The following is a 15,584-nucleotide window of genomic DNA, read 5'->3' on the forward strand; positions in this document are numbered from 1 at the left end:
GTCGTGGACCCTGGGTTTCGCCCCACAAAGTTGGGTGCTTTGCTGCCATGTGCCTGATCATGCTGGTGGTGGTCAGGCTGGTAGTTTTGTCACCCCTGCTGATGCTGGCATGGCAGGTGGAACATATGGCCTTTTTGGGATTATCAGCAGAGTCTTTAAAAAAATTCCAGACTCTGGAAGACCTACCGCTTGTACTGGCAATGTCCCTCATGTTGGTGTTACGGGGAACGGTTGCCTGCCTTCTGTCTGCGGCCACCACACTGCTTCTTCCTGCCTGTTGGGGTACTCTGCCTCCCTCCCCCTGTGTGCTGCTGGCCTCACTCTGCATGTCCTCCTTCCACGTTGGGTCAGTTACTAGATCATCCACCACCTCCTCCTCTTCCACTTGCGCACCACGATCCTCCTCCTCACTTCCTGGCAATTGTGTCTCGTCATCGTCCACCTCTTGTGACAGATTGCCAACGTCGACTTCCTGTGGCCGTGGCTGTTCAAATATTTGGGCATCGCAACATGGGATCTCCTCTTCCACCACTTCAAGCGTATCAGGCGAGGGGCCCAAATATGGAAATGGACCAGTGAACAGCTCTTCAGAGTGTCCAAGTGTGGGATCACTTGCTGTCTGACAACACTCGGCATGGTGGGAGGAAGGAGCATCAGGGTGAGGAGGAGTATGCGGTCGAGACTCATGGCTACTAAGAGTTGACCGTGTGGAAGACAGACCGGAGGTGGTGGTGCCCAGGTAACTGGAAGTATTGTCTGCTATCCAATTAATAACCTGTTCACACTGATCAGTTCTCAATACTGGTGGTGTTCTGTGCTTCCCTAGTAATTCGGTCAAGAAGTGGGAGCGAGAAGATGTGGCTGTTGGTTGTGGCACATTTTCACCTTGGCCACGGCCCCGTCCTCTGCACGAACCATCACCAGAACGTCCACTTCCACGTCCCTTGCCACTCGCCTTGCCCATTGTAAATGAAGTAAAATAGCTTACACTATCAATGGAAAAAGGGTAATAAAGAGTAGATTAGAACCGTGGAAGAGGAAAACCACAGTTAATGTTTACTGGGATATACCACACTTTTTTAAATAGAGATATTTGCGGCTGAACAGTGAGCGACACACTCAAACTGCTTTTTTTTTTTAGATACCAAAGGCCCAAAACTGGATAGTACAGCGATTTGACCCATGGAACTGCGAAACCACACTGGGATGTCGGGCCTACACAAGACCATTTTCAACAGATATATTTTTGTGTCACAACAGTCAGGAGACACTACTGTTTTTCTTTACGGAAAAAACTACCAGAACCTGAATAATAGAGATTTTTTACCGTGGAACAGCAAAACCACAGTAATAATTTACTGGTGTATACCAGGCTTTTTAAAATATATAAAATATATATATATTTGCGGCTGAACAGTGAGCGACACACTCAAACTGTTTTTTTTAGATACAAATGGCCCATAGAACTGCAAAACCACACTTCTATTTCTCTGGCCTACACCAGACTATTTTCAACAGATATACTTGTGTCTGAAAAATCAGAGGCACACTTTTTTTTTTTTTTTGGGGGGGGGGGGGGGCACCAAAAGGTTAATAAGATGGGTATTTGTACATTGTGAAGGAGGAAAAAAAAAAAAAGAGGATTTAGATAAAAAAAAGGATTTTTCCTGGCCCCCGGGACCTGGAGCTAAGTCCAGCAATTTCAGCAACAGGAGCAGCACACAGGACTGTAATGCAGCGTTTGCTGGTATAACCACTGCGTCTCCTATACAGCCTGCCTGCCTGATATACCTGGGATGGATATTAGTCCTGAGAAGGACTGTTTGTTTGATCTGGCAGCCTTTACAGACCCTACACTAACTATTTTGCAGGATATATCTCTCCCTAAATCAGCAGTGCTGTCCCTACACTGTCTGATCCGGAGCGACTGTGTCCAAGATGGCGGCGCCCTGTTTTAAATACTCGAGGTGACGCTGTGCGGCCAGCCAATCACTGTAATGCCCACAAACAACATGGCTGCGGCATTACAGTGACTGGCTGGCAATCCCAGCATGTTCATTGGCTCTGTAAAGAGCGCCAAACATGCAGGGCGGAGACCCGAGCTCCCGCCCGAGTAACCCGGAAATGCTCGGTGCTCGCCGAACATCCCGAGTAGCGTGATGCTCGGGCGAGTACCGAGCAGTGTCGAGCATGTTCGCTCAACACTAGATTCTTTTAAAGTGATGAAGGAATTTCTATGTAATAACAAAGATTCAAACTTTAAAAGGGGTATTCACATCTCCAAGATCCTATCCCAATATGCAGTAGGTTTAATAATAATATTAACAAATACTTTCAATTAGAAATGTAGCATAGTTTTTCTGATTCGCTATGTCTCTTCCCTCATGTGCAGGCATTGCAGGACCCTAGGTGTCCATGGTTATGACGACCGATATAGTGACAGTTAGTTAGCTAGTTACTAGTGGTCGTAACCATGTATACCTAAGGTCCTGCAATGCCTGCACGAGGAAAGAGACATAGAAAATCAGAAAAACTATACATTTATAATTGAAAGTATTTGTTAATATTATTATTACACCTACTATACATTGAGATAGGATCTTGGAGGTGAGAATACCCCTTTAAGTCCATTGTGGAGAACATGCTGAAACATTTCAAAGCCTTGGGTTGTCTGATGAATATGAAGTTATATTTTTTATATTCCCATTTGGACTACTTTCCTTAGTGCTGTTAGAGAAGTGCAAGGAGAAAAATTTCAAGGTGACGGAAAGACGATACCAAGATAGATGGAAAATGAACATGATGGGGGACTACTGCTGGATGCTTCACAGAGAAGATCTGCAGGCCTTCTATAACAGAAAAGGTATCACGAGAAGCTTTGAAGAGAAAAGGAAAAGGCACAAGAATTAATTTCCAATAAAGTTGCAGAATGAATGTTCAATAATTTTTTATACATAATATTGTGTACATTGCTGGCTACAATAAAGATTTTTTTTGTTCATCTCACTTGTATGTAATTTCACACGCGGTTTGTGCAAAATCCATATGTGATGGTTAAAAATATAAGCGTGTTTTGAAATCAAGGCATAAGAAAACATAATAATTAGTCATTAGATTTGAAAAAAAAAATAAAAAATTCATAAACCCAAAGTTTGCATACCTATGTTATTAGTGTACAGGCTGCTTGTTAGGTTTGGTTTACAAGTAGTAAAATTTCTAAAATCAATTGGAGAATCATTGCTTCCAGCTATCTTCATTAGTCCTGTACCCTCTGGATGGAGGGCTTTTAACCTCTTGTGCTTCCTGTCCCTACAGAGGATATGGGATTACTCCTCCTATGGTGCTGTCATGGGGACGTACTGGAAACTTGCTTTTACAATAAAAAAAAGCGTCTTTTAGTGTGTGACAGCTGCCAAACATAAAAACCCGATATAAATCTGGTATCGCTGTAATCACACCGACCCGAAGAATAAAGTCGTCTAACCACTTATACCACAAGAATAACGGTGTAAAAAATAAAAACCAATTCTTCACATGCTGTTGATTTGTTCTTTGTGCCTCCCAAAGATCGCAGTAAGGCTCGGCTCACATCTATAAGGCACTCTGCGCTGAGCGCTTACACCGGGGTTTCTGTGTAAATCTCTGAATTATGTGATCCAGGCGGAAGATTCCCTGTAATGAGGCAGATGGAGGCACTGTGGACGCCGTCTAGCCTATGATCCGGCGGTATCCGTCTTTTTACTAGGCGCGCATAAAAGTGCCGTTGGCCACAGTTTTGTGCACTTCTGAAAAGAAGGACAACGCTGAACAGAGGCCAGACGGAGTCCAGAGTAACTCTGCTGCCTCATTATAGTGAATGGATCCCTTTGGGATTTCATCTAAATCATATCACTCGGAGATTTAGATGGAAACCCCGATATAAGTGCTCAGCGTAGAGCGCAGGAAAAACTTGATCCAAAATGTTGTTTAAAATGTTCCCAAAAAAAGCAAGTCCCCACTCAGGTCCGTCATCTGTTAATAATATAGGGGGTTCCATATTACTGGTAGCACAAAGGCTCTGGAAAAACGAATTCTGCGCTCCCAAATCCAAATGTCCCCGTCCCTTCTGAGCTCTAGTGTGTGTCTAAACCGCAGTTATAGGGGTTGTCCACTACTTTATATGATCCCCCCAATGTATTCCTCCAGGGCCCATAAGTATTTCTCTAAATACCTTTTCTGCCTGTGAGCGGCGCTATCACTGGCTGCTCACAGGCATCACGTGACCCCCGGCCGACTGACATCCGCTGACGTCACGACAAGTCCAGGCTGCAGCCGAGGGTCCCTCTTCCGCGTTCCACCGGTGGCTGCTGGGTTGTGGTCAGGGTTACCCCGCGCGCCTCACAGGGCATCCACCGTGCGCTCGGTGGATGCTGAGTGTGACGCATGGGGTAACCCCACCCACAGCTCAGCATCCACAGAAGGGAGCGCGTCACTGATGTCATGCCTCACTTGACGTGACATCAGTGACGGGTCACGTTACGCCCCTGAGCGGCCAGCGATAGCGCCGCTCAGAGGCAGAAAAGGTACCGCAAGGTATTTACAAAAACACTTCTGGGCCCCGGGGGAATACATTGGGGGGTTGATATAAAGTAGCGGACAACTTCTTTAACGTCCACATGTTTGGCATTCCTGTAGAAATGATAGCCTGCCTAATTTATGGGTGCATGTCTCCAGAAGAACGAGCTGGGCATAATGTAATGTACTTGTCACTACAAAGGCAGTTTGCAATCTTCACTTAGCAACATCCGCTGCTGCTTTTTTCTGGAAAACACATATGGGGTCAAAATAGTCACTGCACCTGTAGATAAATTCACAAAGGGGTATAATTTCCAAAATGGGGTCACTTGAGGGGGATTCTGCTATTCTAGCACATAGGGGCTCTGTATATTGAGTCCGCAAACAATTGTAGGAAAATCTGCGCTCCATGAGGCAAAAAGCGCTCCATCTCTCCAGAGTCTTGCTGCGTGGCTAAGCAGTACTGTAGAGCCACATATGGGGTATTTCTACATTCAGCAGAAATTGTGGGACAAATTTTGGTGCCATTTTTAATCAATTTCCCAGTGTGAAAATGTAAAATCTGGGGCTAAAACAAAATTTTCATGGTAAAAATGTAATTATTTTTTCTTCACTGCCCAATGGTATAACATTATGTGACACACCTGTGGTGTCAATATGATCACTGCACCCCTAGATGAATTCATTGAGAGGTGTAGCTTGTAAAATGGGGTCACTTATGGGGGGGGTTTTAGCTGATCTGGCGCATCAGGGGCTGTACCAATGTGACATGGCACCCTCAAACCAGTCCAACAAAATCTGAACTCCAATATGGTGCTTCTTCCCTTCTGAGCTTTGCACTATGCCTCAAAAGTAGTTTTTGACCTCATACAGGGTATCTGCATACTCAAGAGAAATTGCACAACAAATTTTGGGGTCGATTTTCTCCTGTTACCCTTGTGAAAAATGCAAAATTTTGTGCTAAAAAAAAAAATTCTTGCAGGAATTTTTTTTATTTTTACAGCTCAATTTTATAAACTTCTGTGAAGCACCTGGGGGTTCAAGGTGCTCACCACACATCTAGATAAGTTCCCTGAGGGGGTCTAGTTTCCAAAATGGTGTCACTTGCGGGGGGGGGGGGGGGGGGTTCCACTGTTTAGGCACATCAGCAGCCCTCCAAATGCGACACGGCATCCGTTAATTATGCCAGCAAATTTTACATTCAAAAAGTCAAATGGCGCTCCTTCCATTTCAAGCCCTGCCGTATGCCCAAACAATGGTTTTCACCCACATATTGGGTATCTGTGTGCTCAGGAATAGTTGCACTACACATTTTGGGGTCCATTGTCTCCTGTTACTCTTGTGAAAGTAACCATGGATAACTAAGGTCCTGCAATGCCTGCATATGAGGAAACAGACATTGCGAATAAAAAACAAACTATACTTCATATCTAATTCGAGGTATTTGCTAATATTATTACTACACCTACTACATATTGGGACAGGATCTTGGAGATGGGAATACCCATTAAGTAAAATAAATCGTTTAGATATTTTCCGACATTTCATGGCTGGACTAATATATATATATATATATATACACACACAATGCCTCTTCGGTAAGGAAGACGACTTGAACTCTAGCGCCACCTATTGGAGATAGAAATCCTACAAGTCATTAGCGACCCTTTCACGAGCCTTGAAATATGACTTAGGATAAAAGACAAATCACAATCTCAATTTGTAGACACGGTGTTTCGAGGTATTGCCCCTCATCAGCACAAAGTATGAGATCTAATTTGGCTAGGTGAGAGGCTAAGACTGGGATATAAGGTTTCTCCTTGTGGAGAGGGACATGCCAGGTCTGGCATGCCAGTATGAGGAGACTTAAATCAAGCATACAAGGCATTTAAGTCTCCTCATACTGGCGTGCCAGACCTGGCATGTCACTCTCCACAAGGAGAGACCTTACAATTTTGATCCCATGGCTAAACTATAAAACCCCATTTCTGACATCCTCGTTCCTGTATGGTGAAGGGAGGAGAATTAATGTTTTTTAACGCATCAAAATGGATGTCTCAAAAAAATTGGCATTAGAGCACGAAAAAAAAAACAAACGTATGATTTGCTTCCATCTTCCTCTCACACAACTACTTGTATGGCGACAAAATGTCGTGCGACTGAAAAACAAATATTTGTCAGGATGGTATTTTGCTACTAATCAGAAGTAAATTACCTGGTTGGCAATCAGCAGATGCCACCTCACTAAGCTTCACCAGCCATGCCCTGGGCACAACCGCCCTCACCTCACACCTGACTGATTCTCTCTGCCGCCTCAGCAGCACTGACACATCTCCTCAAAAGAGGCGGGAACCCTCAGCTCACAGGTCACGTGTTATCTTCCTCGCGGACACTGGAAGGCGGGAAGCCAGTCAGTGACGTCACGGGGCGTGCGGTCTGACTGTGTGGAGTTGTTTTTTTTTTTTTTTTCTCTTCTTCCCATGTTGCTTTGCGCGGCTGGTGGTCGGCCATCTTGTTCCGGTGGCGAGGCTGCGAATCCGTCTCCTTCCATCTCCCCTATCGCTGCCTTGTTTTTGTTTTTTTTGGCCTCCGCCATATCGCCACCTTCGTCGTCCGTCTCCCTCTATCCGCGGGACATGTCGGCGGTGACGCAGCAGCAGCGGCCATAGCGGTTTCTCTGACGGAACAGGATACTGAGTCGAAGAAGAAAGCGTCTGCGAGACGTCGCCTGACCCCTCCTTTCCAGCGGCCTCTCCCCTCACACGGGCAGCATGGACGCCGTGAACGCATTCAACCAGGAGGTGAGGGTGTGCGACAATGGAGGGGACGTGTCCGCGAGGATCGGGCCTATCGTGTGCTGGGGAGGGGGGCATAGTTCACTGCCGTAAAGTAATGCTGTCATTTACCTGCAAACCGCCCTTTTCTTCCTGTGGTAATGGCATGCTCCGTGGCTGCCCTGATCAGGCCCCTTATGTGGGCATTCTAGTTAGATCCTGTTATTGTAGCCTCACTTTAAGGCTGGGTGCCCACGTAGCGTTTTTCAAGTGTTTATGCTGCGGAATTTCTGCAGCATAAACGCTTGTTAAACGCTAGGTAATCCGCACCCCATGGTCCCCAAGGGGATTCCGCATGTTCTATGCACATGCTGTGGATTTTTCCGCAGCGTTTATGCTGCGTACAAAAATCCGCAGCATGTCATTTAATTTTGCGGAAGCGCAGCGGAACTCCCGCCATTGACTTGCATTGAGACACACAGAAACCGCGACTGTACATTTGTACAAGCGGCTTCTATGTGCGGATGGTACCCAGTTCTGGAGGAGAGGAGACTCTCATCTAGACACCTGGGTACCATTTTACCTGTAAAAAAAGAATAAAATAACAAATAAAGTTTATATTCACCTGTCCGGCGGCTTCTCTCTGAATGCCGGCATCGCTTGAGGACCTGCGGTGACGCTGCAGCCACGCCGGGGCCTCGGGGGTGAGTATAGCTTTATTTGTTTTAATTTTTACGGTTCACACTGTATAAATCCATGCTGTTTGCATGGATTTATACAGTGTGACCTAGTTGTCAAGCACTTTCCAAGTGATGCTATCGCCTGGAAAGCGCTTGTCAATCTGCATGCGGAAACGCATGTGGATCCGCATGTATTCTGCAGGAAAAACGCATGCACAATCTGCATGCGTTTTTTCTGCCAGGGAGATGCAGAAATGCTGCAGAAATTTTCTGCTTCATTTCTGCATCGTGGGCACATAGCCTTAGGCTATGCGCCCACGATGCAGAAATGCTCCAGATTTTTCCTGAGCGTTTCTGCATCTCCCTGGCAGAAAAAAAACGCATGCGGATTGTACATGTGTTTTTTTTTTTTTCAGACAGGGACAAGCATTTTTCACGCATTTTGCACATGCGATTTCGCATGCGGGTTGACAAGCGCTTTCCAAGCGATTTTAGCATCACTTGGAAAGTGCTTGACGACTTGGTCACACTATATAAATCCATGCAACCGGCATGGATTTATATAGTGTGACCGAGAGAATGTCAAAAAATACATACTTACCCTCCGATGGCCCGCACTGTCTTGCTTCACCGTCCCGGTAGCGGTGGATTGAAGGACCTGCCGACGTCAGCGTCGCGTGATCAGTCACATGACTCTTGACGTCACCGCAGGTCCTTCATTCCATCGCGAAGTGCCGGGAAGCAAGGAGGAGCGGGCCGCCAGAAGGTAAGTATACATTTTATTTTTTATTTTATTCTCTTTTTACAGCTTTTTTTAATGGTACCTGGGTGTGGATGAGACTCTCCTCTCCTCCACACCCGGGTACCATCCGCACATTAGAACGCGCCAATTACGCAAGTACAGATGCAGTCTTGCAGAATTGGCGCATTCTAATGCAAGTCAATGGCGGCGAAAACGCAGCACTTCTGCAAAATAATTGGTAGTGCTGCGTTTTTTTCCGCAATGATAATCCGCAGCGGAAATTTCCGCAGCATGTGCACAGCACATGCTGATTATCATTGGGGAACATGGCTGCCCTTCTACCATGCTTTTTTTAAGCGTTTCTGCAGCGTTTTTGCCGCTGCGGAAACGCTTAAAAACCGCATCATGGGCACACAGCCTTAAAGGTAAAAAAAAAAACACATATACTCACCTTCCGATGGCCCCGGTCTCCTTCTGCAATGCGTCCGGTCTTCCCGGTGTCTCGCAGTGGTCTAAAAGGACCTTCCATGATGCAATTTAGTCATGTGACAGGTCACGCGACCGCCGACATGATGTCATGGAAGGTCCTTTTACGGCTTCGGGGTGCCAAGATGTATCGGAAAGAAGACCATGGGCCATCAGAAGGTGAGTATAATGTGTTTTTTTTTTTTTTTTTTTTTATACAGGTACTATGCATAGTACCTGGGTCTGGAGGAGAGTATCCTCTTCTCCAGACCCGGGTACCCGTCCACACATTGAATCACATAATATCCGCTTGTGCAGATGTAGTCATGCGGATATTAAGCGATTCAATGCAAGTCAATGGTGGTGAAAACACTACGATTACGCAAAATAATTGGCAGTGCTGTGGATTTTTCCGCAATGATAATCCGCAGCGGAAATTTCCGCCGCATGTACACAGCACATGCGGATTATCATTGGGTAACATAGCAGACCTTCTACCAAGCGGTTTTAACCATTTCTACTGCGGAATTGCCGCTGCGGAAGCGCTTAAAAAACGCATCGTGGGCACACAGCCTTATTGACATTATTGGCCCAGGACCCCAGAGGTAGGCCACTTAAAGGGAACCTGTCACCAGGTTATCACTGTACAAACCACATCCACCACACTTATGCTGTCATTAAAGGGAACCTGTCACCACCTTTCAGCCCTGATATACGGCATTCTAATAAGCTGTATAAAAGCCCCCAATCTGACCTGCAAGACAAGAAAAACACCTTTTATAATACTCGCCTATGCCGCTGTCCGATCCAATGGGCGTCGCTGGCCTTGGTCTGGCGCTTCTCCTCTTGCGATGCCGTCCTCCTCTTCTTCGTGTGAATGACGCGTCCTACGTAATCCAGTGTCCAGCATCACGCTCCTGCACAGGCGCACTTCTCTGCCCTGACGTGGCACAGTAAAGAATTGCAGTGTTCATGCACACTACAGTACTTTGCTGTGCCTCGTCAGGGCACAGAAGTGCGCCTGTGCAGGAGCGTGATGCTGGACACTGGATTACGTAGGACTCTTCATCCACATGTAGCAGAGGACGGTGGCATGCGGCCAAGAAACCGACGCCCATCGGACCGCCCCTTAGGTTATATTATAAAAGGTTTATTTCTTGTCTTGCAGGCCTGATTGGAGGCATATACACAGTATATTAGAATGCTGTATATGAGGGCTTACAGGTACTGGCCTTACCTCATGAGACAAACCTGGTGACAGGTTCACTTTTCTCGAGTACCTGCAAACCTTCTATAACTTCACAGCTGTCCCTTACACTATATACTTATCCGGAACCCAATCTGACAGATCCGGATAAGCATATAGCGCCGGACAACTATCGTGCTCAACGCTCTCTCTCCTGCCATGATTGACATGGCTGATGTCTTCTACGTCACTCATCGTATGTTTACCTGCACAGTAGGGAACGAGAGCTGCGTAGGCGCAACAGGCTGTGCGGATGACTGTAGCCACGTCCATAAAATCCAGGCTACTTCAGGTACAAGAGGCCACGAGCACAGTCTGATGCCCATCAGACCACCATTTGGACAATTTTATGAAGGGCATGCAGCTAGGATCTTATGAAGGGGTTGCATGAATGCTTCAAAAGGAACCTATTGCCTTGGAAAATGCTATTTACCAGGATATATAGGGTTCGGCTGCGTGCCAACTATGCGTTTTTCAAGCGTTTTTGCCGCGGAACTTCCGCAGCGAAAACGCTTGGTAATACGTGCCCCATGGTCCCCAATGATAATCCGCATGTGCTGTGCACATGCTGCGGAAATTTCCGCTGCAGATTATCATTGCGGAAAAATACTTAGCATGTCCATTAATTTTGCGGACACGCTGCGTAATTGCCACCATTGACTTGCATTGAATTGCTTAATGTCCGCATGACTACATGTGCACATGCGGATATTAAGCAATTCAATGTGCGGATGGTACCCGGGTCTGGAGAAGAGGACTCTCCTCCAGACTCGGGTACCATAGAACCTGTTAAAAAAATAATTGAAAATATAAAATAAACATATACTCGCCTTCCAATGTCCCCCGGTCTCCTGTATGATGCGTCCTGGCTCCCCGACGGCTCTTTGTGGTGTGAAAGGACCTTTCATGACGTCATTTAGTAATGTGACAGGTCATGCGACCGCCGACGTCAGCAGTCGCGTGACCTGTCACATGACTAAATGACGTCATGAAAGGTCCTTTCACATGTGACAGGTCACGCGACTGCTGACGTCGGCGGTCGCATGACCTGTCACATTACTAAATGACGTCATGAAAGGTCCTTTCACACCACCGCGAGCCGTACAAGAGACCGGACGCAGCGGAGAAAAGACCGGGGGCCATCGCAAGGTAAGTATAATGTTAAATAATAATAAAAAAACATTTTTTAAATTTTTTTTTTCAACTATTAACTTGGTCACACTATATAAATCCATGCCGGTTGCATGGATTTATATATTGTGACCAAGTTGTCATGCATTTTTCCAAGTGATGCTAAAATCACTTGGAAAAGCGCTTGATAACCTGCATGCAAAAACGCTTGACAAACACTTCTACCAGGCAGGAAAAACGCATGTAAAATCCCCATGCGTTTTTCCTGCCAGGGAGATGCGGAACAAATATGCTGCATTTCTGCATCGTGGGCACTTAGACTTAATGTTCAGGTAAATAGCATTACAATGTTGTCCAGTCAAAAGTGATAAGTATGCTATAGGCTATAGTACTGAATTTCAAATGTAAATTTTCAGTTTTGAAAATATGTATCCCACAATATGGCCGCTGCAGCCTGCGCAGTAGCATCTTTTGGCGGCCGAGACATGCTACTGGGCACCATTTTGCTTCAGGAAAAAGAATTTTGGTGCAGCAATATCGCGCATGTGCAGTATCATCTCTCGGCGATTGAGAAATGCTACTGCGCACTCGGGGGCCATATTGCTGCAGACAAATTTCTTTTTCCTCCAGTAAAGTGGCGTCTACGCGTGCGCAGTATCATCTTTCGGCAACAAAAAGATGTTACTGCGCATGTGTGGGCCGCGGCGGACATATTGTGGGATGTAAATTTTCAGTTTTGAACAGAAATTACACAGCCAATATTTAAAACAGTAGGCAGGTCATTGAAAGCACAGTGACCTGTCACAAGGCACAGATAGGAATACATAATGAGAGCACATGCATATCATTATGGCAGAACTGAAAATAAAGATTACAGAAGAACCACTGGATGGATTTCCTCAAAGGTACCATTTTACTCAGTGTGATGGCGCGCACCTGACTGTGTATGTAGTTTACTAAGCACAATCCTGCTGACAGGTGCTCTTTAATAGTATATTTTTATCAACTGACAAAAGGCAAAGTGAATGAACAAGAGTAATCTGTGTGCGCATCGCACATAGTGACTGCAGCCTTTTCTTCTGACATCGGGCCACCCTGTTAACAACTCGTTTGCTTGTATATACACCATTATAGAAACTTCATTGACGCTTTGTTTTTAAAAGGAAACTGTCAGTGCTCTGACATTTCCAACTGCTACAATAGCAGTAAACATCATGATACCTATATTATATATGCATTACTAATGTTGCTTTATAAAAAAGAAAGTGTACTTTAAGGCTAAAAACGCTGCAGAAACGCTTAAAAAGACAATGGTAGAAGGCCTGCCATGTTCCTCAATGATAATCCGCATGTGCTGTGCACATGCTGCGGAAATTTCTGCTGCGGATTATCATTGCGGAAAAAAACGCAGCACTAACAATTATTTTGCGGAAGCGCTGCTTTTTTGCCGCCATTGACTTGCATTGGAACGCATGGATTCCGCATCACTGTATATGTAGATGCGCATTCCAATGTGCGGATGGTACCCAGGTCTAGATGAGAGGAGACTCTCCTGGACCCGTGTACCATAGAAACTGTAAAAAAAAAAAAAAAAAAAAAAAAAAAGAAGAATAAAAAATATATTTACCTTCTGGCGGCCCCCGGTGATCTCGTCCTCCCGTGCCGGCAGATCGCGATGGACTGAAGGACCTGCGCTGACGTCATAGTCATGTGACGGGTCACGCGATGCTGACATCAGCAGGTCCTTCAGTGTACCGCGATCTGCCGGCAGCCAGGACGGTGAAGCAAGAATCCGGGGGCCATCGGAAGGTAAGTATATATTTTTTTTATTTTTTACCATTCTTTCGGTCACACTATATAAATCCTTGCCGGTTGCATGGATTTATATAGTGTGACCAAGTTGACAAGCACTTTCCAAGTGATGCTAAAATCGCTTGGAAAGCGCTTGTCAACCTGCATGCGGAAATGCATGTGAAGAACGCTTCACATCCGCATGTCCCTGGCAGGAAAAATGCATGTACAATCCGCATGCGTTTTTTCTGCCAGGGGAGATGCAGAAACGCTCAGGAAAAATCTGGAGCATTTCTGCATCGTGGGCGCATAGCCTTACTCTGCTGCTTACTACTTGCTACTTAGGACTAGTCATTGGCATACCGTGAACAACAGGTTGCTTTTAAATCTCCACTCTCTTGTGATGCGATGCAATTTGTCTTCACATTTACTCTGGAGGCTAGGGCCTTTTTCAGACCATCGTTATTGACTGGAAAGAGTACGGCGCAATGTTTATTTTTTTGCCCATCAAATCAACTGCCCTTTGGCAGAAACAAATGGACTTTGTATCAAGAAAGTCAGGTCCATCAGGAGATGGTAGTGTTTTTCGTACAACAAGTCTGTCATAGTGTTGTGGCTTTCATTTTAAATTGCAACCTTAGCACATATGTGTACAGAGCCGGAGTACAAATATCAGCATGATAAAGTGATCGTGGCAGCCCGTCGGTACAATTTAAAGAATGAATGATCTGAGTGTTTTTTTTGTGGGCAACACTCTTGTTGCCCATTGAGTCTCTTGCAAAAAAAAAAGTTGAAAAAACAGTTGACTGTATCATTTGGTGAGAACACGTATAATTTCTGCCCTGAAGCATTGAAATCTGGACTGGTAACAGGGATAGATTCTATGCGGATATCCATTTTCATTTCCCTAATAATTGACACCATATAAAATGTGATTTACCCTGAAGCCAATGGGTATTTTGATAGGTAGAAGTATTAGGCAGCACAGTGGCTCCATGTTGTCTTTTGTGTCTGTATTTTCCATCTCTACATAAGAAAAGAAAAACACTGTACAGATCTGTGTTTTTCTTCCCACGCGGACTATTGGTTGTTGTGAAAAAATTGTCATCTGAAGAGCCTCATGGAATTATGTTGGTCAGTGTACTGTCCGACAGTGCAAGTCCGTATAATATGCTCGTCTAAATTGTTGTGGGTTTTTTTTTCTTCCTCATCTTAAACCTGACTTAAGTGAATAGTGTCATTCAGGTTGAAGATCTTTACTGATATCCATAGTGTATTTCATTGAGAATAAAATGGCATATCAATGGTGAATCCAAAATTGTCAATCAATTGCGGGTTGGATTCCAAAAGAAAAATTTAACTCATAGGTGGAATCTATTTGCCTGAATTTCAATTCATAATGTGACTTTGCTCTCAGACCTGGATAAGAACATCAGTGGCTCCTGGATAGTTTGTGACACTGCACTTATACATAATGTTCATGAAGTTTTGGTTTGATTCAAGTCTGTAGAAGTTGAGGGACAGTCATTGATATCAATCAGGAACTGTCTACAGAAGCTAGCCACATAAGGCCAGACCTTGTTCTGCTCTAGAGAAAGCATAGAGTCCACTGCACCAGCCTAAAGTGTTGTCCACTTTAGGAGTAACTTTTTTTTTTCTTAAAACTTATGCAATTGGGGCTAACAATCATTTTTGCAAGTGGATTTCATTAAAAAATTGCTTTCAATAGCCTCTGTATTAAACTGTCTATTGTCAGCTACAGAATGAATTAATAGTGTTGGTCACGTTATCTTCATTTTATCTGATGTGTTGGGGACATGATTTTGTGGCACTTACTATTATTGGTATAACAAGTTCTCCTCCTGCTCTTGATACTGTAGCTCTGCAGTCCATAAAATGGCAGCGGCTGGTGGAGGAGCATGTGACCAGACCTGTCAATCAGTCTCACCCCCAACTGAAAACCTCACATGAGTACGGCTTTTCTATTGGAGGAGACTGAAGGACATGTCTGGTCACATGTTCCTCCACCAGCAGCCATTGTATGGACCTGGAGAGTTGTGAAATCTGAGGAAAGCTGCACTAACGAGCAGGAAGAGAACCTGTCATACCTGTATAATAGTGCCTCAAAATCATGTCCTCCAACACATCTGATAAACTAAAGATAATGTGGCCCACCCCGGTAACCTCATTCTGCAGCCAGC

General features: G+C 45.0%; 1 protein-coding gene across 2 annotated transcripts in view; it reads left to right on the forward strand.

Moving 5' to 3' along the window:
• Positions 1 to 7,027: 7,027 nt before the first annotated feature.
• The window catches only part of SCAF4 (SR-related CTD associated factor 4), a 105,323-nt gene continuing 96,766 nt past the window's right edge, over positions 7,028 to 15,584 (forward strand). For both annotated transcript variants that reach the window (XM_073668314.1, XM_073668315.1), the window contains exon 1: positions 7,028 to 7,355. In XM_073668314.1, coding sequence (XP_073524415.1) covers positions 7,326 to 7,355 — 30 coding nt within the window. In that variant the 5' untranslated portion in view covers positions 7,028 to 7,325. The remainder of the gene's footprint in view (positions 7,356 to 15,584) is intronic.

This window comes from Phyllobates terribilis, unplaced genomic scaffold (assembly GCF_046119375.1).
Source record: "Phyllobates terribilis strain yellow unplaced genomic scaffold, ASM4611937v1 Scaffold_2__4_contigs__length_985480577, whole genome shotgun sequence".
Taxonomy (NCBI): domain Eukaryota; kingdom Metazoa; phylum Chordata; class Amphibia; order Anura; family Dendrobatidae; genus Phyllobates; species Phyllobates terribilis.